The sequence below is a fragment of the Nannospalax galili genome, unplaced genomic scaffold, assembly GCF_000622305.1.
Source record: "Nannospalax galili isolate Female #2095 unplaced genomic scaffold, S.galili_v1.0 scaffold735, whole genome shotgun sequence".
NCBI lineage: Eukaryota > Metazoa > Chordata > Mammalia > Rodentia > Spalacidae > Nannospalax > Nannospalax galili.
This window is the reverse complement of record NW_008337053.1, coordinates 886712-910861: the sequence shown is the minus strand read 5'-3', so window position 1 is coordinate 910861 and position 24150 is coordinate 886712. Positions and strand designations below refer to the sequence as shown.

Genomic DNA, 24150 nt, shown 5'->3' with positions numbered 1-24150 from the left:
ATAGTCTCTGCTTCCCTTTGAAGCTTCACAAGCCAGGCCTCCATTGTCTACTCTTTATTATACTCTTTCAGCATAACTGTTCCAAGCTCCACAGCAACAAACTCTGAGCACCCAATGGCTTTTCCAGCCCAAAGTTCCAAACACTTCCACAGTCCTCCCCAAAACAACTTGGTCAGGTCTGTCACAGCAATACCTCACTTCTGGTACCAATTTCTGTCCTAGTCTGTCTCTCCATTGCTGTGACAAAATACTCTGACCAATACCAACTTAAGGAGGAAAGGGTTTATTTATCTTACATCTCCCAGGTCACAATTCATCAAGGTAGGAACTCCGGGTAGGAATCTGGAGGCAGGAGCTGGAGCACAGGCCATGGAGGAACACTGCTTACTGGCTTGCTCCCTGGCCCCTGTTCAGCCTGCTTTCTTATATAACACAGGCCCACCTTCCCAGGATTGGCACCATTCACAGTGGGCTGGGCTTTCCCACATCACTCAACAATCAAGAAGATGCCCCATGGACATGGCCACAGGCCAGTCCAATGAAGGAAATTCCCCAGTTGAAGCTCCCTCAACCCAGGTGAGTCAAGTTGACACTAAAGCTATCCAGCACATTGCCTAACATGTAAAAGGCCACGAACTCTGTCCTTAGTACCACAAAATATGAAATGGAAAAAAAATATAGTGCTAATTCAATGTAGAATCATTTGGAATAGTGTTATTTTTGTAACATTATCAATGCATAGCAATAAATTACACCGTACTTGCATGTTCACTGCAGAGATGACACAAGCATTGAAATAATTATTGTCACCAGGCATGGTGGCCCATGCATTTTAATCCCAGCACAGAGGTAGGTGGGTCTCTGTAGGATGGAGGTAGCCTGAGGTACATAGTGAGTTGGAGACTCTGCCTCAGTATAAACAAACAAACAATAATCATCACCACAGACTCTGTTTCTCATCGTATCTTCTCACAAGACGTTCAGAATCAAAGGATTCCTGGCCAAGAAACAAACTTGTCCCATTCCCCAGTGGATTTGATGACCGATAACAAATCAGGTACAACTGCTAGAGAAGACAATGATGGACAGCCAAACTGAGTAAGGATTCACATACCATGGCACCACTGTTCGTGCTTAATCAAGATCACTGTCACCCTACCATATAGAACTTAAAGTTTTCACCTCTGGAGATTTGGGCATGCTTGCTTTTTATCTGCTCTACATCGGGGAGCTAGTTGGTTCGGTAATATGTAGAAACTTTTAAAAATCAGTCAAGAATATATCATATACATTGAGCTATAATAGTAAACAAATGGGCAAAGAAGGCTAACATTATATCTATTTTATAGTTATACAGCATTTAGGGATTAAAGTAGACGGAATCAGAAGTTTACACGGGAAGTGCCACCTGTTTAAAAGGCAGGAGTTTTGCCCTTTTTTCAATTTAATTTTTCTTCATTTTGGACTCCAATAGCTCTGTGCGACAACAATGCATGCATTTAAGAAAAAAATCTGTCATCGAATGTTATCTTGATTTGATCCTGAGGGCAGTTAAGGTCAGTTTATCCTTCCTTAATTGAATAAGACTTAAGGCGCTTCAATTTATCAATGTATATGAATTTGGGATATCCACAGAATTGTTTTTGCCAAATACAAATATAACAAACATTAGTGTAAATCGTGGTACTCCAAACACACCCACTGCAGTGTGAACTGAAAAATGGCTAAAAACAATGGCAAAGACACACTACTTGTCACACGTCAGTCTTTTTCTGGCCTCGGCTGCCCCTTACTTTCACTGGAAGGAGATGGTTCCAGAGTCCCAGGCAAGGAGACAAGTTCTGTCACCTAGGAGTCTGGAACTGCTCACTGTGAGCGAAGTTTCCCAGGCCCTTTGAATGGGAACCACAGCACTTGACTTCCCAGTTGCTATGTTTAGTTGCTAAGGCACCAACCATCGCACAGGAAGAGCGGGCGGTGCACCACTTTTTGGCGCCTCAGGAAATCTTCTTAAGGTCAAACACATTGGTTCCGGAGAGCCCTCAGATCCTCTAAGAGCGACCGGAAGGCGAGGGGAAAGGGGAGTGACGCCTCTACGCGCGGAGGATTGTGGGAGCAGGCTGTCTCCAATTTCTCCTCCCCCTCCCCCTCCGGCCAAGATGTCTGACATGGAGGATGATTTCATGTGCGATGATGAGGAGGACTACGACCTGGTGAGGCCGGAGAGCAGGCCCCGGGATGGGAGGTGGGGAGCGGCCGTCCGGGCCGAGGCCGAGCGGCCGCAGCCTTCCTCGCGAGCGTCCGCAGCGTTGCGGGCTGCGGTGACGGGACTCTCCCCGCGGCCCGCCGGGCTCCGGGGCCTGGGGACGGAGGGGAGGCTGCAGGGTCCCGCCCAGGCCCAGCACCCCAGGGCAGCGCTGACGCCCCCGCCGCCGTTAGGTCCGGCTCCTCGACCTCCATCCGTGGCGCGATGCTGAGGCCCAGGTACCGGCTTGCCCGGGTCGGTCCCAGACTTCGGGGCCCCTAGCCTTCGGAGCTGTGCCGGTCCTAGATGCTGAGACGGTAGTCGGAAAACTAGGGATCGGTCCTCCTCTCAGGCCTGACCGCGAACCGCTAGTCTCCCCAAGGCAGCGCAGTGCCTCGTCCAGGGTCAGTTGGGGTCTCAGGTAAGGGTGCAGGGCAGAGTTCAGAGCAAGACTAGATGAGGAAAATGTCAACTACTTGTTCAGGTCTCTGAATAAAGAGAAACAAGCTGGGAGAGAGGGTTTGTTTTTTGTTATTGTTGGGTTGGGGAGGGGTCAGGGATTAAGGGAATCGAACCAGTGGCTTTTCCCTTAATTTAAGAAATTTCCCAGAACCAGTGCTTGAATCATCAACAGCATAAGTAAATTTGCTTGCTTAATTTGATGATGTTTTTTTTTTTAATTTAAGGTTTAATTTGTGAGTGATACTAAAACACACACAAACGCACACACGCACCTCTATGGGAACTAAAAAAAATGATCTTGACCAAAATTATGCCTCATCTTTGTTTTTTTGTGGAGCGTTTTGTTTGGTTCTTGTATATTATGGTGGTGTTACATTTTGGTAAAGTTGAGTAGATGCTTTGAGACATCTAGTTCATCTTTTAAGGGTCACATTCTCAAGATATTAATATATTGTTATGAATTACTATATAGCTTTTTTGTATAGGTGAATCCATAATTCATTTCTTCTGGTGTGTGTGCACATGCCACAGTTGGTATTTAGGGTTTTTGAGGTTTTTTCCCTTCGTTTTACAAGAAGGCAAATTTCACAAAAAGAAGATGGAGATTCTCGGTATTACTCAAGTCATAATAAAGGTTTTGGTAATTCTTGAAGCTAAATGTGAAATTTTCTAGTATAGGTTTGTACAAACCAAGGCGGTTAATTGTAGAATGATCCCCTCATACTTTAAGAATATGTTATTTGTGATAACTGAACTTTTTTTTAGTTTCTAGGAATGGTAGTTTTTAGTTTTAAAAATATTTATTATTTTTATTTTATGTGTATGTGTGTATTGCCTGCATGTATGTGAGTGCACCCGTGTTGTGCAGTGCCACAGAGGTCAGAAAAGAGCTTCGGATTCCCCTGGAACTGGAGTTAAGGACGGTTTGTAGCTATCATGTGGCTGCTGGGAATCGAACCCAGGTCCTCTGCAAGAGCGGTCAGTGCTCTTAACCACTGAGCCATCCCTCCAGCCCCTGACAAATAGTTTTTAAACTGTCAGTGTTTCTTCTAAATGTTTGTAACTGTAGTTTGTAGTGTTTTAAAATATTTTTACTCATTTTTCCCTAATAGTCTGTTGAGTACACGAATTATTAACTCTCTGATTAACTTGAGGATTGTCATTGAAAAAATGATGTAGAAATGACAATGAGAATCCTAATGAAATGCTCAACTAGTTTTTGCAAGAGTTTTCATTGGACATACAATGTTTGAGCTTGCTGTTTCCCCAGCTTTTCATGGCCTACACTACATGTTCAATATAATAAAGTTGAATGTGTAGTTGTCTTGACTTAAAAAAAAATCTTAGCAGTAAGATTTTACACTATTGTAAAATTAAGTGAAAGTGTTTTTTCTTATCCAAGCATTCTGTTAAATAGCTCTTTGCCCAATTTTCTTTCTTTTTTTTTTTTTTTACAAAAACTTTGAGAATTTCATAATGCATATAAGGTGTTTTGATCAAATCCATGTCTACTCCCTCCCCTCCAACATTCCCACCTGAAGAGGTAACCCTAAAATCTTTTAAGGATTAGATACACACTCTACTTTTGACATTTTTGGCCTTGGAACAGAGTATGTTGCTAACAGGCCCAAGGATATTTTGACTTTTAGCCAAAAAAATTGGCTACATTTCTTTGAGGTCTTTTTACCCTAACTACCTAGCCAATTCCTACCTCCTATTCTTATCACGCCATCCTCTGAAGGGGTTACCCAAATTGCCAATACCAATTTTCATATAGATATCATTCTCGATTCCCAATCATGTCAGTTAGTATAAGCTATTACACTCCTTTTACTAACAGTTAAAACTGTTGGTAGCATAACAGTCTCTTAGATAATTTTTTTTCTTTTTCTAGTCAATATCATTCAATCATAATATTTTAATATTTTATTTATTTATTTTTTTATGTGTACGAGTGTTTTGCCTGCATTAGATATAAGTGCACCTGTGTCATACAATGCTCCCAGAGGCCAGAAGAGGGAGTCGGATCCCCTGGAACTGGAGTTATGATAGATTGTTGTTAGCTGAACCACCATGTGGGTGCTGGGAATTGAACCCAGTTCCTCTGGAAGAACAGCACGAGCTCTTAACTGCTGAGCCATCTCTCCAGCCCTCCTTATATATATTTTAAAAGATTAAGGAGGATGGTTGCCATTTCACAGTTACTAGAGGTTTTGGGGTGTGCGTGTGTGTATATATATATTTATACACAAAATTTTTTCTAGGTCTTTGTTCATATTCAAGAAGTCTATAGAATTTATTGTCTTAAGGAATTTTCTATTTTTACTTTTTATTTTGAGACAAAGTCTGATTTGTCAGGCTGACCTTGAACTTGATCCTTTTGGTATAGCTGGGATGACAGGTCTGCACCACTAGGCCCAGCTAGATTTGATTTTTTAAATATCCTTATTGAAAATTGCTAATCACTTCATTTTATTTAAAATGTTAAGTAGGACTGGGTTGTAGCTCCATTGATAGAAAGCTGACTTAACATGGCAACAGCCTGGGGTTTGGTCCCCAGCATCACGTACACCAGGGTTGTTGGCACACTTCTGTAGTCCTGAGATTTGGGAGATAGAGAGGCAGAGGGACCACAAGTTCAAGCCATCCTTGACTACATGCTGAGTTCAAGGCGAGGCTTGACTACATGTTTCTGTTTCGATAAGTAAGTAAATAAAATGTTAGTAGCCCTATGAGTGTTTCTGACCACATGATACTCAGCATAATCTTTATCTGTTATTCATTGGGAAATTTTAATACCCTAAACCACATTTGGTATTTGCCCAATCTAGTAGAAATGATTAGGATGTTACCTGAAAAGTTAAAAATCTGTTTCCATAGTATTTTTATTCAAAAAAGTGAATAATGTGCCCAGTATTTAAAGGAAAGGAGAACAAATTGAAGGGGAAAAAAATGTAGAAGAAATTCAGTATACTTGGCCTCTTCATTCTACAGTGTGTGATTTTGATTAGAGGCAGAAGCAGGCACTTTCTAAGCATTGTAATCCATGTAGTGGTGAATACAGAGGTAAGAGATGGTACTAGTAAAAACTTTTTAGTCTAGTGCCATTCATTAAGTCAGTGATTGATAAGTTATTACAATTAGGCAATTTAGCCATTGTAACAAATTTACTTAGTACTTCTAATAATATTCTTTTTACATTTTAAAATTTTAATTGTATGGGTGGGTGCTTAGGCACTCAAGTGCCATGGTGCACATGTAGAGGTCAGAGGACAATGTGTAGAAGTCTGTTCTCCTTCCACTATGTGGGTCCCAGGAATCAAACTCAGGTCATCAGGCTTGGCAGCAAGCACCTTTATCCACTGAGCCATCTTCCTGGCTGTCATAATATTTGTTGAAAGACCTTAAGACAAACTGACTTCATTCCAAAAGTTTCTTCTTTAAAGTCCTGCTGTATAGTCAGAGAATTGTATATTTGAGTGTTTATGCATATTATAATTTATTTTTGAGACGGTCTCACAGTGTACCCTGGCTGGCCTGAAACTCACTATGTAGACCAGGTTGGCCTGGAACTCACAGACATTTGCCTGCCTCAGCCTCACCAGTACTGGGATTAACGACTTGCACCACCATACCCAGTGAGTGTAATTATTGTCCATAAAATAATCACTGTCCGGGGCTGGAGAGATTGCTCAGTGGTTAAGAACACTGGTTGTTCTTACAGAAGACCCGGATTCGAATCCCAGCACCCACATGGCAGCTAACAACTGTCTGTAACTCCAGTTCCAGGGTATCCAACAGTCTCTCTGTCCTCCGAGGGCATTGCATGACATGGGTGCACTTACCTACACGCAGGCAATACATGCATACACATAAAATTAAAAAATAATAAATAAAATATTTAAAAATAATAATCACTTTCCATAAAATAGAATATTTCACATGGTTAAGTATGTTACCAAGCTATAAGGCTCATTATAGCTGTAAGAAATATATAGCAGTTTTAATGCTCTGAAATTTTGCTTTTTGTGGGGAATGAATCTTAGCTGCAAGATATCACAGTCTCTTGCCACCACATAAATGTAAGTTATGCACACACATATGTGCAGAGACATCATTTCCCCTGTACTCTTAATTCCCCACCTGCCAGTTCCCATTACTTGCCCCCATAAGCAACCAAATAAACATCCTTATCCCCTCCATTTATTTAACTAGGATGTAGCATATGTATTATTCTTAATTCATCTTAGAGATGTAAAAAACTTAATTTCTTTTTTAAAGTATTTTTTACAGGCATGTATTTATTGTGGTGGGGGGCACATGCATACTATGCCATGCCTATGGAGGTCAAAAGACAGCTTTTGGGAGCCTGCTTTCTCCTACCATGGATTCTGTGGATCAAACTCAGGTTGTTGGGCTTGGCAACAAGCACCTTTACCACTGAGCCATCTCATTGGTCCACTATTCTTTTTACAGCTACATAGATTGTGTGAACGTACTATATTTTGTTTAACCAGTTCCCTTTTGATAACAATTGGCATGTTTTCAGTCTTGCTGTATTATCAATAATGTGCAGCTAAAGAAGGAAAAAGCTTCAATTAGAAACAGGTTTTCACCTTTTTGTCATTGTAACTATAGCTAAAAATTATATTGGGTCAGATTTGATAAGGTAAACCGTCAAACACAGTCTTCTTGAGATTTTCAGAAGCTTTACTATAATCCAGGTCAGTGTCATTGGACACTGCCTCTTAAAGCTAAGAATACTACTGATTTAGAAGACGCTAAAAGGCCTATTACATTAGTTCATTGGTGTGCTTTGTGTAAAGAATCTTAGACTGAAACAGGGATAGCTAAAGTAATAGACAGCTCTTTCATGGTAATAATAAAATTAAATCAGTAAACTAGTTAAATCATTAATAAGCACATGTAAATACATTTACTAAGTAATACAATAGATTTAAATTTATCATGGTAACAAGATTGTAAACTAAATACCTAAAGTGAATTTGTATGTATACAGTATATCCAAATGAATGTGTGGACTACAGGAGAATTGGAAGCTTTTTACAAAGGATCTAAGACATTGACAGAATAAGGCATTGAGCCTGAGTAATGTCCGTAAGTCCATTAGTGAGAAGGAGAGCCAGAGCTTAGGTCAGATGGCTTCTGTGTCTCTCTTTGGAAGATTTCATTCGAAAACTCAAAGTTTAAGACAAATAAAAGATCATTCTGATTGACACCATAGATTACAAATTAGGACCCATTAACTTGAGTGAAATTTTTTAAAGTATGGATAGTTGAAACATAAATAACTACTTAGTATCTGTATTATATACAATGTTTAAGGATAACAGTATTTCCTGTACTGTTCAATGTCCTTTGGTTCTGGTACAGCTGGGTAGATATGGCCAGATCTCAGGAAGCATGCTAATAATGACTGTTCTAATGTGCATTTCCTAGGTCCTGTGTTGATGACACAGAGTATGTAAAACCATAAAATTGGCCCTATTTAGCAGGGTCTACATTTCAGCATGTAGTCAGAATTGACTCTGGCTGGTGTCTATCATTTTAGAAAGTTACCCAGTCTTCAATTAAACATTCATTGAACACTTTTTATTGCCCCAGGAATACAAAGGGTAAGAAAATTTCTGCTTTTAAGAGGTTCGTTCATAGTGGGGGTGTGAGGGAAGTGGAAACTATACACAGAAAGCCCTGTGTTAGATACATGTCATGTAGAAAGAAGCATGACTGTAGAAAAATTGATTTGCCTAAGAAGAGTTGGAGAATCACAAAGGTAAGCCTTGTTGAATACATTTCCCAGGAGTGTTAGGGCTAGGGAGACAGAAGGAAGGGAAGTGGTTTAGAATTTCTAACCAAAAGTATCATTTGCTGGTGGCTCAGGCCTATAATTTCTGACTGAGACCAAGGCAGGTGGCCTGCAAGTTCAAGACCATCCTGGGCTACAGATTAAATTCAAGGCCACCTTAGGCTTAATGAGACTGTCCTGTTGCAGAAAGTAAAAAGAGGCTTGAGTGAAATAATTCAGTGGTGATGGAATGCTTGCCTAATGTGCATGTGCTGAGTTCAGTTTCCAGTATGGGGGGAAAACAGAATTTATGTTAAGGCAGCAATTTGAAGTTGTATGGCACAGAACCGGAGAGATGGCTCAGCAGGTAAGAGCACTGGTTCCTAGAAGCCACGTGGTCACTAACAACCATCCAAACTCCAGGGGATCCAACGCCCTCTTCTGGCCTCTGTGGGCATTGCACAACACAGGTGCACTTACATACATGCAGGCAAAACTCATAAAAGAAAAAACTTTTTAAGATTTTTGAAGTTTTGTGCCATAAAAGAGTAGATCCAAATAGTATAGATGCAGCACAGATTGTTTTGGAAAGATGTCAGGACCTGAATTACTTTATCAATAGGTTGAAACTGTTACTGAACTTTAAGGTTTTAAAATCCCTTTTACAATGTTCAAGTGACTATTTTATAGCTATTGCTTAATGTTATTTAAAATATTCTTCACATATCCATTATAATTTTGATTTCTTAAAATATTCTTCACATATTGATTAAAATGTTGGTTTCTTTTCTATTAAAAACATTTCATTTAAGCTTCTGCAAGTTGTTTGTTACTCATTTAGCAAAAACATTCAGCTTAGCAGTATTTAATGCTTCTATATTGCCTATTAGAAGTAATGGCATGTGCATTATTAAGCCATTCATAATTGTTAACTATTCCTTTATCATGTGCCCATGTGGTGGGTCTTTTAAATTTTAAATCTTTAATTCATTTCACACCTTCAGTTTTTACTCCATTTTCCTTTTTTCATTCTACAACTTGACATTTAACATCAAACCTCTGGTATCTATTACCAGCTCTCAGGAGTAGCCAGTCAGCTGTCTTTTGTTATTTTGTAACTGAGTAAGAAGGCACTCATACAATAGGGCAGGAAGTATAAAGAATCTTGTTTTCAACAATGTTATAATTTGACCCAGTAATTTGAAGTAATTAAAAGTAATTTGAAGTAATTAATTTGAAGTTCATCTCCAACTTGTAGAATATTTTCAGTTCCTCATTGCTGGAAACTTTGTCATTTGATTCTGCTGTAGTGCTGTGCCTTTTGGCTTCTGCTTCTCTCCTTGAACCATGGCCTAGTTTGTTTGGGTTTAGATATATTAATTAATTAATTTGTTTTGTGTGTATGAGTGCTTTGCCCTCATGTACATAAGTGCACGCGTGTCATGCAATGCCCATGGAGGCCAGAAGAAGATCTCTGATTCCCTGGAACTGGAGTTAAGGATGGGTGTTAGTTAGCTACCATGTAGTGCTGGGAGCCAAACCCAGGTCCTCTGGAAGAGCAGCCAATGACTGTACCATCTCTCCAGCCCTGGCCTAGTTCTTTTTTCTAATGCTTTGGGCCAATACATCAAAAGCAAATGAACTTTGAGTGAGAGTCCAAACTCTTATACTTTGTATAAGTACAAATCAGAATTGTTTCTTTTTTTTTTTTTTTTTTTTTTTTTCCAAGTTCAGGGCTTCCTTCTGAAGGTTCAGACTGCAAAAGGTAATTTTCTGGTTCAGCAAGATGAATATTTGATAGTATGGAACGTAGACTAAAGCATCTTCTGTGTTCTCAGAGTTGATTGATGCTTTGATTTATAATCGTCAGTGCTGAGATTATTGCTTCACATAAATACATAGTATAAAATGACAAAAGTGTATTAGATCCACTTCAGAAATTATTAGAAATTCCCAAACCAAAATTCATTTAGTGATGGTTTTTTTTTTTTTGATGAAACTCAAATTAGTAACTCAGATAGCAGTTGTTAAAATGAAAAGTCCAAGCACAACACAATTCAAATTGCCCCCCACAATACTAATTTAGGGGGCTGGAGAGATGGCTCAGTTGTTAAGAGCACTGGCTGCTCTTGCAGAGGACCAGGGTTTAGTTGCCAGCACCCACATGCTGGCTAACAGTGGTCTGTGATTCTGGTTCCAGAATATCCAATACCATCTTCTGGCCTCTGTGGGCATTGCACACACGGCTCACTCACATACATGCAAGCAAAGCACTCATACGTGTAAACAATTCTTCAAAGACAAACTAATTTGATAAATGCAGAGGAGTAACTATAGAAAAATTTAAAGTCCTTGTTCTCTATAATTAAACCATTATGTTTCTATAAGAGCAGAAAACTGTATATGCAGCGAATACAGTGCAACTAATAACATGTATGAGTTGTCAAATCTTAGCTGAGGTGTTTCTGGAAGCTTGCATTGGCATATAAAGTGTATGTAGTGTGTTCAAAACCAAGATTGCAGTGATGTCACTTGGTATGACGTGACTAGTTCTGCCAGAGACACCTTGGATTCATTACATTTGATTTTAATTCAGGTTATTGTATAGTCAGAAACCTTTAACTATTGTCAATTTTTTGTGGCCCCCCACATTCAGTTCCCCTTTAGGGGTCACAATCCACAGTTTAAGAAACTGGGCCCAAAATAACCAGGTGAAGAAAGTGGAAAGAGGGGGAATGGCATTTAAAGGTGGGAAGGAGTTGGACCAGCTGCAGCACAGTGAAGGAGGGATAAGTTCCACAGGAAGTTCTAGGTTCTGTTGGGAATCAGATTTTTAGTACTTTCCACTTATGAGCAATGGAAAGTCATTTTTGAGAAGAGATGTGAGATAAAATACATTTTGTAAAGATTGTTCTGATTAACATGAGATTGGAACATCAGTGTTAAAAAGGAGAACAGGAAAGTTGTTTTAGTTTTAGAGGGATGAAATTCCCTTGGTAGAGAAGTGCACGGCACAGGAAGGAGAAGTGAATGGTGTTCAGGTAGACTAGGGCTTTGAGTGCTGCAGCAGTGCAGCTGCATTGCCTTCTGTGTCCCCACAGTGATGCTGGCCTCACATGTGCTGCTGTTCTTTTCACCCTCTCCTACTTCGTCTGGCAGCAGAACTCCCATTTATCTTTCAAAATCCAGCACCGTTCAGTCACTGTGACACATTGTTGGTTGGTTTATTCTTTACTAATTTTTTTTTTTACTTTTATTTGTTTTATTATAAATAACAGGAGCAGAAGTTAAGAAGAAAGTGAATCGTTATGAAATATACCCACCTGAAGGAAGTGTCCTAAGGGTTTTCAAATCTTAAACCTATTGGTCCTTATTGTGTGTGTGAGTACCATGGGGTTCTCACACCAGGAATGTTACCCTCCAGAGGACCTGTGTTATACTACCACTGCTATATTGAAAAAGTTACCTGGTCTTGATGAGGTTTCTAAATACTATATTCAATGCACCTTTCTTCACTCATCTGCCTTTAAAAGACTTTACCGAATATTCGGCATATATTTTTGAAGAAATAAAATATTTGAATTTAAAAACTACTCTAAGCCGGGCATGGTGGCGCACGCCTTTAATCCCAGCACTTGGGAAGCAGAGGCAGGTAGATCTCTGCGTTCAAGGCCTCGAGGCCAGACTTGTCCACATAGTGAGTTCCAGAATAGCTGGGGCTACAGGGAGATCCTGTCTCAAAAAGACCAAAAATAAAAAATAAAAAACAAAATACTAATACTATCCATGTGTCTCTGTTTGCACACTTTCCCTCCACTATTATTCTTTATATGATATAAACTTGGGCCTTACATGAGGAGAAGATAATTTTTTATTTTGTGGTCATCTAAAATAATACTCTTCAGGCCAACAAGATGGTTCAACAGCTAAGGATGCTTGCTGCCAAGCCTTTTAGCCTGAGTTGAATACCAGGAACCCTCATGGTGAAAGAAGAAAAGGGAATGCTGTCCCCTGATCGCCACACACACCTGCTGAGCCATCTTGCTGAACTAACCGTAACAAATCAAAATAAGTAAACTAAAATGGATTTATATACGCTTGACTTTTTTTTTTTTTTTTTTTTTTTTTTTTTTTTTTTTTTTTGTCTTTTTGAGGAAGGGTTTCCCGGTAGCCTCAGCTGTCTTGGAACTCACTATGTAGACCAGGCTGGCCTCAACTCACAGAGATCCTCCTGCCTCTGCCTGAGTGCTGGGATTAAAGGCATGTGCCACCACACCCAGCTACGTTTGACTTTTATCCCAGCATGTGAATTCCATTCCTACTGAAAAACAGTATGGCAGAAAGAAAAAATTGGGGTAAAAACAGCTATTATATGAAATAGTATAAACAAAGTTTAAACATGAGAATTACAAATACACATCGATAGGCAGCAAGAAAATTGAATTTTTTTATGTTTTATTTAGTGTGCATGTTACATGTGTATGATGTATACACACATGTGCAGGTGCCTGTGCACTTGTGTAGAAGTGAGGGGATGATGTCAGATGCCCTGCTCTATTGCTCTCTACTTTTATCACCTTGACAGTTTAGTCTCACTGAACCTGGAGCTTGACTGGCAGCCAGCAAGTCCCAGCAGTCAACTGTCTCTGCATCCCCACCCCATCCCCACACTGATAGGGTTACAGGCACTTGTGCTGTTGTGTCTGGCTTTTTTTAAATCTGTGTTGGGGATTCGAACTCAGGTCTTCATGCTTGCATGGCAAGCACTCCTACCCCCTGAGCTGGCTCCCTAGCCCCTGGAAATTACAGTTTGATTTGGAAGAATGATTTCTACCTTACTTCGTACTTTATTCCTCCTCCATTTAAAAATATTATCAGTGTTCAAGGTTATGTTTGTATAAATGTGGTTTTTCTATCCTAACAGCATTTATTTTTTATAGTGCAATGTGTGAGCTTATTTTTTCCCCTCTCACTTGATATCTCTTTCTTTCCAATACACAGGAATACTCTGAGGATAGTAACTCCGAGCCCAATGTGGATTTGGAAAATCAGTACTATAATTCTAAAGCATTAAAGGAAGATGACCCTAAAGCAGCACTGAGCAGCTTCCAAAAGGTTTATATTTTTCCAGTTGATTCTGTGTCTTAAAGTTTATTTAAATGATGCTACATAAATTACTTATCTTGTTGCTGTGACCAGGCACCTGAAAAAAAACAAGTTAAGGATGGTGATATTTATTTTGGCTCACTGTTGGAGGTACAGTCCCTGATGCAGGAACGGCATTGTGGCAGGAGCATGTTGCTAGGACTAGTCCCATCTCAGTGAAGCAGGGAGAGACTCTGGGACCAGAAGTAGAACTAGGCTATAGCTCTCAAGGTTTAAATTCCAGCGACACTTCCTCCTTCTGAGGGTTCTACAGCCTCCCAAGACAGTTCCACTAGTTGGGAACCAAGTTTTCAAGCATAAGACTGTGGTAGACATTTTACACCCAAACTATAACAGGTGCATAAGAGAAATTAAGTCAAAGTGATTGATTTCAGGCATGGGCTTTTAATTTAGTGATACCTTTTAGAAGGATTGCATGATAGAAGGCAAGCATATATTTCAGAAGGGTTTCTTGCTGAGTTTGTTTGTTTGTTTTCTAATCAAACTCTCTGTGGAGCAGGGTCACTGTCCTAAAAGCCATGCTAGCTTTCTGGTCGTGGTCATTGGTATTGGCCATTGTCATGATTAATGGTGTTACTATAATCTTGTTCTGGGAACAGATCACATTGATTTCTTAACTTCAGTATAATTGAGTGATTCTTTTTCATTCTCTCTCTCTAATTTGACATCTTTGTTGAATTTTTGCAATTTTCATACAGTATACTTTGATGGTACTTAGATCCCTTCCCCTATCTGCACTTCCCCCCACTGCCCCTGCCCAATTTAATGTACTCTCTTATTTTTATATAAATATAATGCTGGGATTTTGTCTGGTTTGAGCTTGCATAGAGCTTGTACATGCTGTCACCATTGCACCATTGAGTTCATATGAGTAACAGACCAGCTGTCAGGAAGACTCTGTTTTCTTATGGTCATCCACTCCTGGCTCTTAAATTTTTCTGCCTCTTTTGCAATGATCCCTGAGCCTTGGGAGGTTGAGGTTTGGAATAGATGTCCTATTCAGGGATAAGCATTCTACAGCCTCTTGTTCTCTACATATTGGCCGATTGTGGATGTCTGTTAATCACCGTCTGCTGAATATGGAAACTTCTCTGGTGAGAGTTGAGAGATGCATTCATCCTGTGTATATAGGTTGATTTGAAGATGTGCCACTTAGGGTTAAGCATCTCAAACTCTTATTCTGTATTTGACCAGTTCTGGAACTCTGTGATAGTCTCTGTCTGTTGCAAAAAGAAGCATCTTTGATAGGGGTGAAAGGTACACTTGTCCAGGCTAGTCAGGTGCTCTCCAGCAGCCTCAGTGTGGACAGGGCCAAGGCCCAAGGAGAGCCAATGGGAACAGAATCTAGTTGGGGTTTTTTAACAAAGGTCATTGGGGAAGGGGAGTACTTTCTAGGCCCGTATAATCAAGAAACAATTCCTGCTCTTTTAATGAAAATACTTAAAAGTGAGCTCACTACCCTAAAATATCTCATCTTTTTCTTTAATTCTTTAAAAAATGTCAAGAATGAAATTTGGAGGAAAATATTTTCATGAATAGTTTATAAAATTAATTGAAGACATTGGATTGCATTAGAAAATAGAAGCCAGGTGTGGTAGCCACGCCTTTAATCCCAGCACTAGGAAGGCAGAGGCAGGTGGATCTCCATGAGTTCAAGGCCAGCCTGGTCTGCATAGTGAGTTCCAGCTCAGCTGGGGCTACAGGAAGACCCTGTCTCAAAAAGAAAAAAAGAAGAAGAAGAAAATAGTATTAAGTTATTAAGTTACACTAAAACTTTCTTCCCTCTTTTAGGTTTTGGAACTAGAAGGTGAAAAGGGAGAGTGGGGGTTTAAAGCTCTGAAACAAATGATCAAGATTAACTTCAAGTTGGTAAGACTTGTTTTGAAAGAAATGAAATCTATAATGGGTCAATTCTTTTTGTAAAAACATCATTGTACTAAAATGCCATATATTTGCTTTGCTAAAGCAATAAAATTGACTTGTGTCTACAAAATCAGGACTACAGTAATATTTTAAAACAAATTCTACCTATGTAAAGTTTTCTGTTTTCAAAAACATTCTTTAGGTGTATTGTATATATATGTATACTATGTGAATTTATATATTTGTAGGGTGGCTTTTTGTAAAACTTATTTCAGAATTTAAAAATTCTGGTTATTACAAGATTTCTTTCCCACTGATTAGGGCCAAGTATTTAGTGTTGTGCCAAGCACCTCTATTGCCTCTCACTGCACAAATCAGCTGTTGACAAATCAAGAAGGCCTTATGTATCTTCAGAATGTATCTAGTATCTGAGAGCTGCTTAAAGTTCCTATGTTTACTATTCTGGTCCATGCTAGCATCATCACTCCATTGCACCTAGATCACTGCAGAAGCCTTTTAGCTGTTCTCCTTAATCCACCCGTGCTCTACCAGTCTATTCATGCAGGTATCGTGGTTGCTCTTTTCAAGTGGAAATCAGATTATGCTGTTCCTTTGTTTCAGATCTTCTGATCCTCAGTGCCCCTCAGTAAAATCCACAATCCTCACCATGGCTACAAGTCTCCATAACTTTACTTTTGCTGTCTTTCTGGTCTTGTTTTCATTCACCCTCACTGACCTCCTTGTTCCTCTGCCTCAGATGTTCTCTCAGATAGCCATATGGCTCTTATTTGATTCAAGTCTCTGTTCAAATTCTGTGCAGCAGGATGGCCTTCCCCTGCTATGTTTATTCCTTGTGATTTGCTTACTCTTTGACTTTTCTCTGTGCTCTTTTCCCTCAGTATGTTGTAAGCTCTCTGAGAGCAGAACTTTGCTTTTTTCACTGTTAAGTTTCTAACATCTAGAATAATAGCTGGCATATACTAGGTGATCAGTATTTTGTTGAATGGATCATGGATAAGCTGGAATTGTCATGGAATTATATTTTCATAAAATGGCAATCCTCAGTCCTTAAATTGGCCACACAAAATTGAAGAGTCCAGGGTAGAAGTAGAGGGGAGGGGTTGGGAACTCAACCAATTAAGTGCTTGCCTTGAAAGTATGAGGACCTGAGTTCCATCCCCAGAGCCCATGTTAAAAAGCTGAGTATGGTTGTGCATGCTTGTAATCCCAGCACCAGGGAAGATGAGACAGGAGAATCCCTGGGTTTTGCTGGCTAGCCTGACTAGCCCAATTAGCAAGTTCCATGCCATTGAGAAACCCTGTCTTAGAGGAGGTGGATATTGTTCCTAAGGAACCTCAGATTGTCCTCTGGCTTCCACATATACAGACATGCATGTGTATATACACCCATACATACCTATGCAAAAAGAAATAAGACAACTAGGTATAGACATGAATTTTAAATCCCAAGGGTAGAACTGGTTTTTGTTTTGTTTGTTCATTTTCTCTTTCGGGTTTTATTAAAACAGTCTTACTGTGTAACCCTGACTAACCTGGAACTCACTATGGGACAGTACTCTTGCCTCTGCTTCCTGGGTGCTAGTTGTGGAAATGACAGGTATGTGCCACCATGCTGGCTTGGGTAGAAGAACTGGGAAGGATAAGATGGGAATGCAGGTGATCAGAGGAGAAACTTAGAAAGGTTCAGAATCCTTTTTCTGGCTTCTGTGTTTCCAAATGCCTCTCCCTCTCCCAGTAGCTTCTCTGTCCCATCTGTCCAAAATTGAACTCTCTCCAAATAGCACTTTTATCCAGTTACTCTACTATTGAGGGATGGGGTGAGACAGGGTCTCATGTAACTCAGACTGACCTTGAACTCCCTGTGTAGGCGAGGATGACCTTTTGCCTTAGCCTCCCCAGTGCTGGAATTACAGGCCTGGCTTATCTCCCTGTCCTTGGATTCTGTTTTGGATGTACTCTCACTGCTGCCTTCTCCTACCCTTAAGCATGGTTCCCTGTGTCTCTCCTATAAGAAATATCCATAAAATATTTTAGCTTAGCTCTCCCTCCCCATTTCAGGACTGTTCAGAACATGTTAAACCTTTTGTATATTTCATTTAAACCTAGTTAACAGAGGAAAACCATCTACATTGCATTTGCCCTTTCTAGTTCTTCTGAAAACATGTTGTGTTGCACAAAGCCGCTGTGCTTTCTTTTTATTTTTGTAAGACTACTACACCAATAATTACTGTAACAGCTTAGAGGGGTATGGAAGAAGCAGATGTCCTAAGGGACAGAGATTTTTTAATATAGTAACTTAATGTTTAACTCTTAAGTTTCAATGATTTATAATCATACCATGGTTCCTATAAAACTTGGTTGTCTCCACATAGTAACTTGTTTAATTTTTTTTAGTTCCATTTAAGCAATAGACTACTCTTAAGACTAGATTTTCCATTTTCCCTTGTACAAAGATGAGAAGGGTAAGAAAGAGTTATTTGGTCTCCTTAGTTTACCCTGCTTTCTATTACAGCATCTGTGAGTAAGTTGGAGGTCACAAGAATGATTTCAGCTAGTATCCCTGCCCTTCTCATTCTCTAGTTGGATTCAAAGTAGAACCAATATCAGTATTGCTGTGTAGTGTTAGGTAATGCAGAATTGTATAAAACCAATTTACCTAAATCTTAGCCCCATCTTTAATTACAAGAAGATGACTTAGCAGTTAAAATGCTTACTTGCAAAGCCTGACACCTTGAATTTGATCCATGGGACCCACATGGTGGAAGGAGAGAACTGACTCCTGCAGTTTGTCCCCTGACCTCCATGTGAGCCCCATGACACCTAGACACACAATGAATGAATGAATAAAACTGAGTGTCATGATTACTTTCATATTGCTGTGATAACATACCTACCCTGACAAGAGCAATTGAAGGGAGAAAGGGTTTATTTTGACTCACGGGTCCAAAGGGGTAGGAATCACTCATGGTGGGGAAGGCATGCAGCAGGAGTAGGAGATTGGCTGGTTATGTTATATCTACAGTCAGGAAGCAGAGGATGAACCAAAACTGGGGACAGGCTATAAAACCTCAAGGCCTGCCCCTGGTGACCTGCTTCCTCTAGCAAGTCTCCACCTCCTATAGGTTCCACAACCTTTCTAAACAGTGCCACCAGCTGGGGACCAAGTGTTGAAACACATGGGCATATAGGGGGCATTTCACATTCCAACTCAGTGACCATTAAAGGTATATGGTATAAAATAATGCAAATTACCCTTTTTGTGAAAATTCTATTTCCGTACTGAAATGTAATATCAGAGTGGAAACAATCTTACTTCCTTAAGGATCTCTTCTGTAACTTGGGTTTTGACAAGTTGCTAATAGTGTGTTCCCTGTTACGTATTTTCTTGTCAAACTTCCATACTTAGAAACAAAAATAGTTTGCTGTATGGAGATAGTTGTCATTCCTTTATGCCTCACCCTAATAACTAGAAATAAAGTATGTATACCTGCCAGTGTTCTATTTCCCTGAAAGAAACAGAACTCAGTAAGGAGAGGTTAATAGTTGGAGATGGTTGGGACTAGAACATATGATAAAGTTAGACTTCTAAATTGAATTACACAATACACTTGGGGATAGTAAACCTCCCTTGGATATGCAAATGCCGGACACCTCACTAGTTCTCCTTTGTTTCTTCAGATCTTCCCTGTTTCCTGGAATAACTCAAAATAGTATATAAGTAAATCGATTTTTTTTGTTCAGTGAATATCTTTGTGTTCTGCAGTGAAGAATAATATCTAAAACTTGGAAAATGAACAAGTTTCATTTAATAGTCTGAATTCATAAATCTTGTTTGAGTAATCTCATCTCACGTCTAAGGTAAAATGTAGTGTTCTCATTCATAGTTCCTCCTTTACAAAAGCATATTATGGATTCTGTGAGCTAAGGTAGTTGCTTTGTCAGCAAGGTAGTAGTATGTACTGTGTACATGTTTTAGTACACACTATGTGTCTAATCATGCATTTTTCTTTCCTCACAGACAAACTTTTCAGAAATGATGAATAGATATAAACAGCTATTGACCTATATTCGGAGTGCAGTCACAAGAAACTATTCTGAAAAGTCCATTAATTCTATTCTTGATTATATCTCCACATCTAAACAGGTTAGATTCTATTTTTTCCTCTTGATACTGTCAATGTATTATTTATACCAAAGGCTCTATAGGGCTTGGGACGGGGTAGGGGGATGAGTATTGCTGTTATTGTTGCTTTCTTTTTGAGACACAGTCTAATGTTAACCCAAACTGGCATCTAACTAGCTATGTAGTCAAGGATGGCCTTGGACACCTGATCCTCCTCCCATTACCTCTCAATTACTGATATTACAGGAATGTACCATCATGCCTGCTAAGGCTTTTGTTTGTTTGGTTTTGGTTTTGGGGGTTTTTTTTTTTTTTGGTCTTTTTGAGACAGGGTCTCCTTGTATCTCCAGCTGGCCTAGAACTCACTATGTAGACCAGGCTGACCTTGAACTCAGAGATCCACCTGCCTCTACCTCCCAAGTGCTGAGATTAAAGGCGTGCATCACCACACCCGGCTCTTAGGCTTTGTTCTTTAAAGAAGAAAAGGCATAGAGGTTCTGTCAAAGCAATTATACTAATTACTAGTATGCTTCCAAATTATTTGTTCTGTTTTCTTTATTCTAGTGCTAATTAACATTAAAGATAGTAACTGCCAGTTATTCTTTAAATAATGTCTTTAGAGACTTACTCTATAGTCAACTTTTTCAGACTTGTGTTTAGACTCCCATATGATTGCTATCAGTTCATGTGGTTTTGATGAAATTGTTTTTGCATCTGTGGGGATTGATGTACAGCTTTGAGCATGCCAGGCAAGTATAATCCCACTGAAGCTGTGTGCCTAGGCTGCACAGCCTTGTGATGCACTCTGTCACCTCATCAGCCATTGGAAGCTGTTAAATACTGAACAGTTATGTCACAGGTTGTGTGGGTTTGATTAGATTAAAATCCTTGAGAAGGTCAGTTAGTGCTTAGTATCAATAGGTGCTCTGTAGAGGCACCAGCAAAAGATGTGGGTGATAGTGGACGAAAGCAAGGCTGGTGGGAGGAAAAGTGGGTGTGGGAGCAGTGGTGCTCTCACTTCCAGAGTGTGTCCTCAGAAAGGCAGTGGTGACTGTATATATTTTATTCCTTTGGGGACTGAGATAAATTTTACTTGAATTATTCATTTTATTTTATTTTACTGTTTTTAGTTATTTTATATGCCTATGAGTGTATTGCCTGCATGTAAGTGCACCGTGTACAATGTAATGCCCACACAGGCCAGAAGAGGGCATCGAATTCCCTGAAACTGGAGTTAGAGACAATTGTTGGCCACTATGTAGGTGCTGGGAATCAAACCCGGGTCCTCTGCAAGAGCAGCCAGTGCTCTTAACTGCTGAGCCATCTCTTCAGCCCATATTCTTTTTTGTTAAAGCTTCCTTACTCTGGTATTTGAGTACAAGATGGTCTCTATATTGTTTAGTATTTCTTTTTATATTCCTGACCAGTATTCTCAGACTTAGCCTCTCTCCCTGCCCCTGTTTTTTTCAACCAGATTTTTCTTTCTTGAGGTAGTTTATTTTTCATATTTTTCATGCATATAATGTTAAGAGGAAGGTAAATTTAGACTTTTTTAGAATGTTAACACTTAATGACACTAATCTAGAATAAGCTATGTCATGATTCTTCTGCTATTTATATATATAAAATAAAAAGCTGGATTTGGGGTCAGCATGGTGGTGCACACCTTTAATTCTAGTACTGGGATTAAAGTTGGAGCTCTGTGAGTTCAAGGCCAGTCTGGTCTACAGAGCAGTTTCTAAGGCTAGCCACAGCTACATAGTGAGACCCTGTCTCAAAAGAAATCTGGTTTGGTGGCCAGTGCCTATAATTCTAGTACTTGACAAAATAAAAAGCTGGATTTGGGGTCAGCATGGTGGTGCACACCTTTAATTCTAGTACTGGGATTAAAGTTGGAGCTCTGTGAGTTCAAGGCCAGTCTGGTCTACAGAGCAGTTTCTAAGGCTAGCCACAGCTACATAGTGAGACCCTGTCTCAAAAGAAATCTGGTTTGGTGGCCAGTGCCTATAATTCTAGTACTTGACAAGTGGAAACAGGGATTCATAGTTCAAGGTCATCCTCGGGAAAAAGGTAAGTTTGAGGCCAACCTGGGCTGCATGAGACCCTGTATCAAATAAATGAATGGAAGAATTATTTTCCAGTGACAAGTATCATCAAACATTTTTTGGTACCATGTTTAGAAATGTTATGCCAAATTTAGAAGAATACAATTAGTCATTTTTAAACTTGACAACTGTGTCTTTCTGTGTGCTGTTGTATGGAAGCCTTTTGCCTTTTGAAAGGTAAAATAAATATTGACTGGTAGCGGTCTATACGCCATTAGTAATCACAAGTAAATAGTTAGCCTTGCCTGAAAGTACCAAACTTTGGTGTTCTCCTGGTTCTCTTTCTTTGTACCTGTTAAGTAGAGATTTAGAGATCCAGACATCCAAAGACAGAGCCACAGAGGGAGGAGGGTGAGCAGAGGAGCTTGTGACAGTGTAAAACAGATAGTGGCTATGAACATCCCACTCAGTTTCAAGGTAACCCATGGCTTGAGAGCTGAACAGTCCAATTCATAAGTCACATTTTGAGAGAATAGGACCATTTTTAAACCAGATGTGAGGTGTGGTGGTTCATGCCTATAATCCCATCACCGAGGAAGATGAGATAGGATCACCAAGAGTTCAGGCTAGCCTGGTCCACAGAATGAGACACTGTCTCAAAAAAAATAAAAGAATAAAGCCATTTTGAGAGAAGAAACATTCCTTTTTTCTCTCTAGCAGTTTGCTTAGTGTTTGTAGTATAGACACTGAATAAGGGATGAGTGGATAGAATGAGTACTGTTAGTAAAAGCATAGCATGTCATTCTGTTCATTAAAATGAGTCATTAGCTTGGGGAGGATGGATCTATACTACTACGGCATTAGAATGTGTGGCCATATAGTTTATATAGGAAAATATTTTCTGGGTTTTACAAAACAAATAAAAGCAGATCTTGGCACTTGTAAATTTGGTCTATGTTAATGTTTTGGGCTTTAGAAGACATTTGATATGATAAAAATAGTGTATCTTATATGTTTAAAGTTCAGAGATGCACTTTTAGTTTGTTCAAATTAACTTTATTAACAGGTACAAATTTGCTGTTTACAATTATAGAATTCTGATTTTTTATGTCAGATGGATTTACTGCAGGAATTTTATGAAACAACACTGGAAGCTTTGAAAGATGCTAAGAATGATAGATTGTGGTTTAAGACAAACACAAAGGTAACAATTACATTTGTTCATCCTTTTGGAGAGTGGGTGGGTGTCCTTAGTACTCTCTCCTAAGTATACATTCCTCCTGTTCAGAGCTTTTGATTTTAATAAGTTGCTTTTTTTACAGCTTGGAAAATTATACTTAGAACGAGAAGAATATGGAAAACTTCAAAAAATTTTACGCCAGTTACATCAGTCTTGTCAGGTAGCATTCACTGTTTTCTTAATATCTCTTTATACTAAAAACATGAAATAATTATATTCAGTTTATTGTTTAGGGATGTTTGTGTTCAAACATCCCATCTCAGAAATAAAATTGATTAAGGTTTTAAAGAATCATAAGTTTGGGGCTGGAGAGATAGCTCAGCAGTTAAGAGCACTGACTGCTCTTGCAGAGGACCTGGGTTCGATTCCCAGCACCCACATGGCGGCTATGAACTGTTCTTAACTCCAGTTCCAGGGGAATCCGAAGCCCTCTTCTGACCTCCACAGCATTGCACAACACAGGTGCACTCACATACATGCAGGCAGTACACTCATACACATAAAATAAAAATAAATAAACTATTAAAAAAAAATCATAAGTTCAAGGTCAGCCTGGGCTCTATAATGAGACTCTGTCTTGGGGTTGGAGGTAATAGGTAATAGCCAGAAAGTGCATTCTGACATGGCTCTAAAGCAGTTGTGAAGATTTAAGGACTATAAATATATTTCCTAGCCAGCATAACCAGAATTTTATTTTTCTAATATATTTGTGTGTGTGTGTGTGTGTGTGTGCACTGCAGAGTACATGTGTAAGTCAGTGAGTCAGTGAACAACTTATAGGAGTCAGTTCTCTCCTTCCATTATGTGGATTCGGGGGGTGGGTGTCAGACTCAGTGGCAAGCACTTTCCAACATCAAAACTTAACGCACAGGCCTGGGTAGATGGCTCGGTAAGGAGGCTTGTTGAGTAGGCAGGAGGACCCAAATTCAGATCCCTAGCACCTACTTAAATAGATTGGAATGGCCATGCAGCTGTCTGGGGTAGGGGTAGGCACAGGAGGATTGCTGGGACTCACTGGGCACCAGACTATTTGAAAAACAGCAGGCTTCATCTTCAGTGAGCAAGGGAATAAAGCAGAAAATGATAGGACACTCGACATCTTGCTCTAGCCTCCATGCACAGCCACAGACACCACACACACACACACACACACACACACACACACACACACACACACAC

The 24150-nt window shown here is 39.6% G+C and overlaps 1 protein-coding gene across 2 annotated transcripts in view; it reads left to right on the top strand.

Annotated features, from left to right (window-relative positions):
• Nucleotides 1-2069: 2069 nt before the first annotated feature.
• Cops2 (COP9 signalosome subunit 2) overlaps nucleotides 2070-24150 on the top strand; it is a 31585-nt gene continuing 9504 nt past the window's right edge. Inside the window, exons 1-6 of one of the 2 annotated variants that reach the window (XM_008831789.1) lie at nucleotides 2070-2213; nucleotides 13515-13628; nucleotides 15471-15548; nucleotides 19582-19707; nucleotides 22825-22935; nucleotides 23054-23131. In XM_008831789.1, the coding sequence (XP_008830011.1) occupies nucleotides 2160-2213; nucleotides 13515-13628; nucleotides 15471-15548; nucleotides 19582-19707; nucleotides 22825-22935; nucleotides 23054-23131 (561 nt within the window). In that variant the 5' untranslated portion in view covers nucleotides 2070-2159. The remainder of the gene's footprint in view (nucleotides 2214-13514; nucleotides 13629-15470; nucleotides 15549-19581; nucleotides 19708-22824; nucleotides 22936-23053; nucleotides 23132-24150) is intronic. The other variant, XM_008831790.2, reaches the window with a different exon arrangement.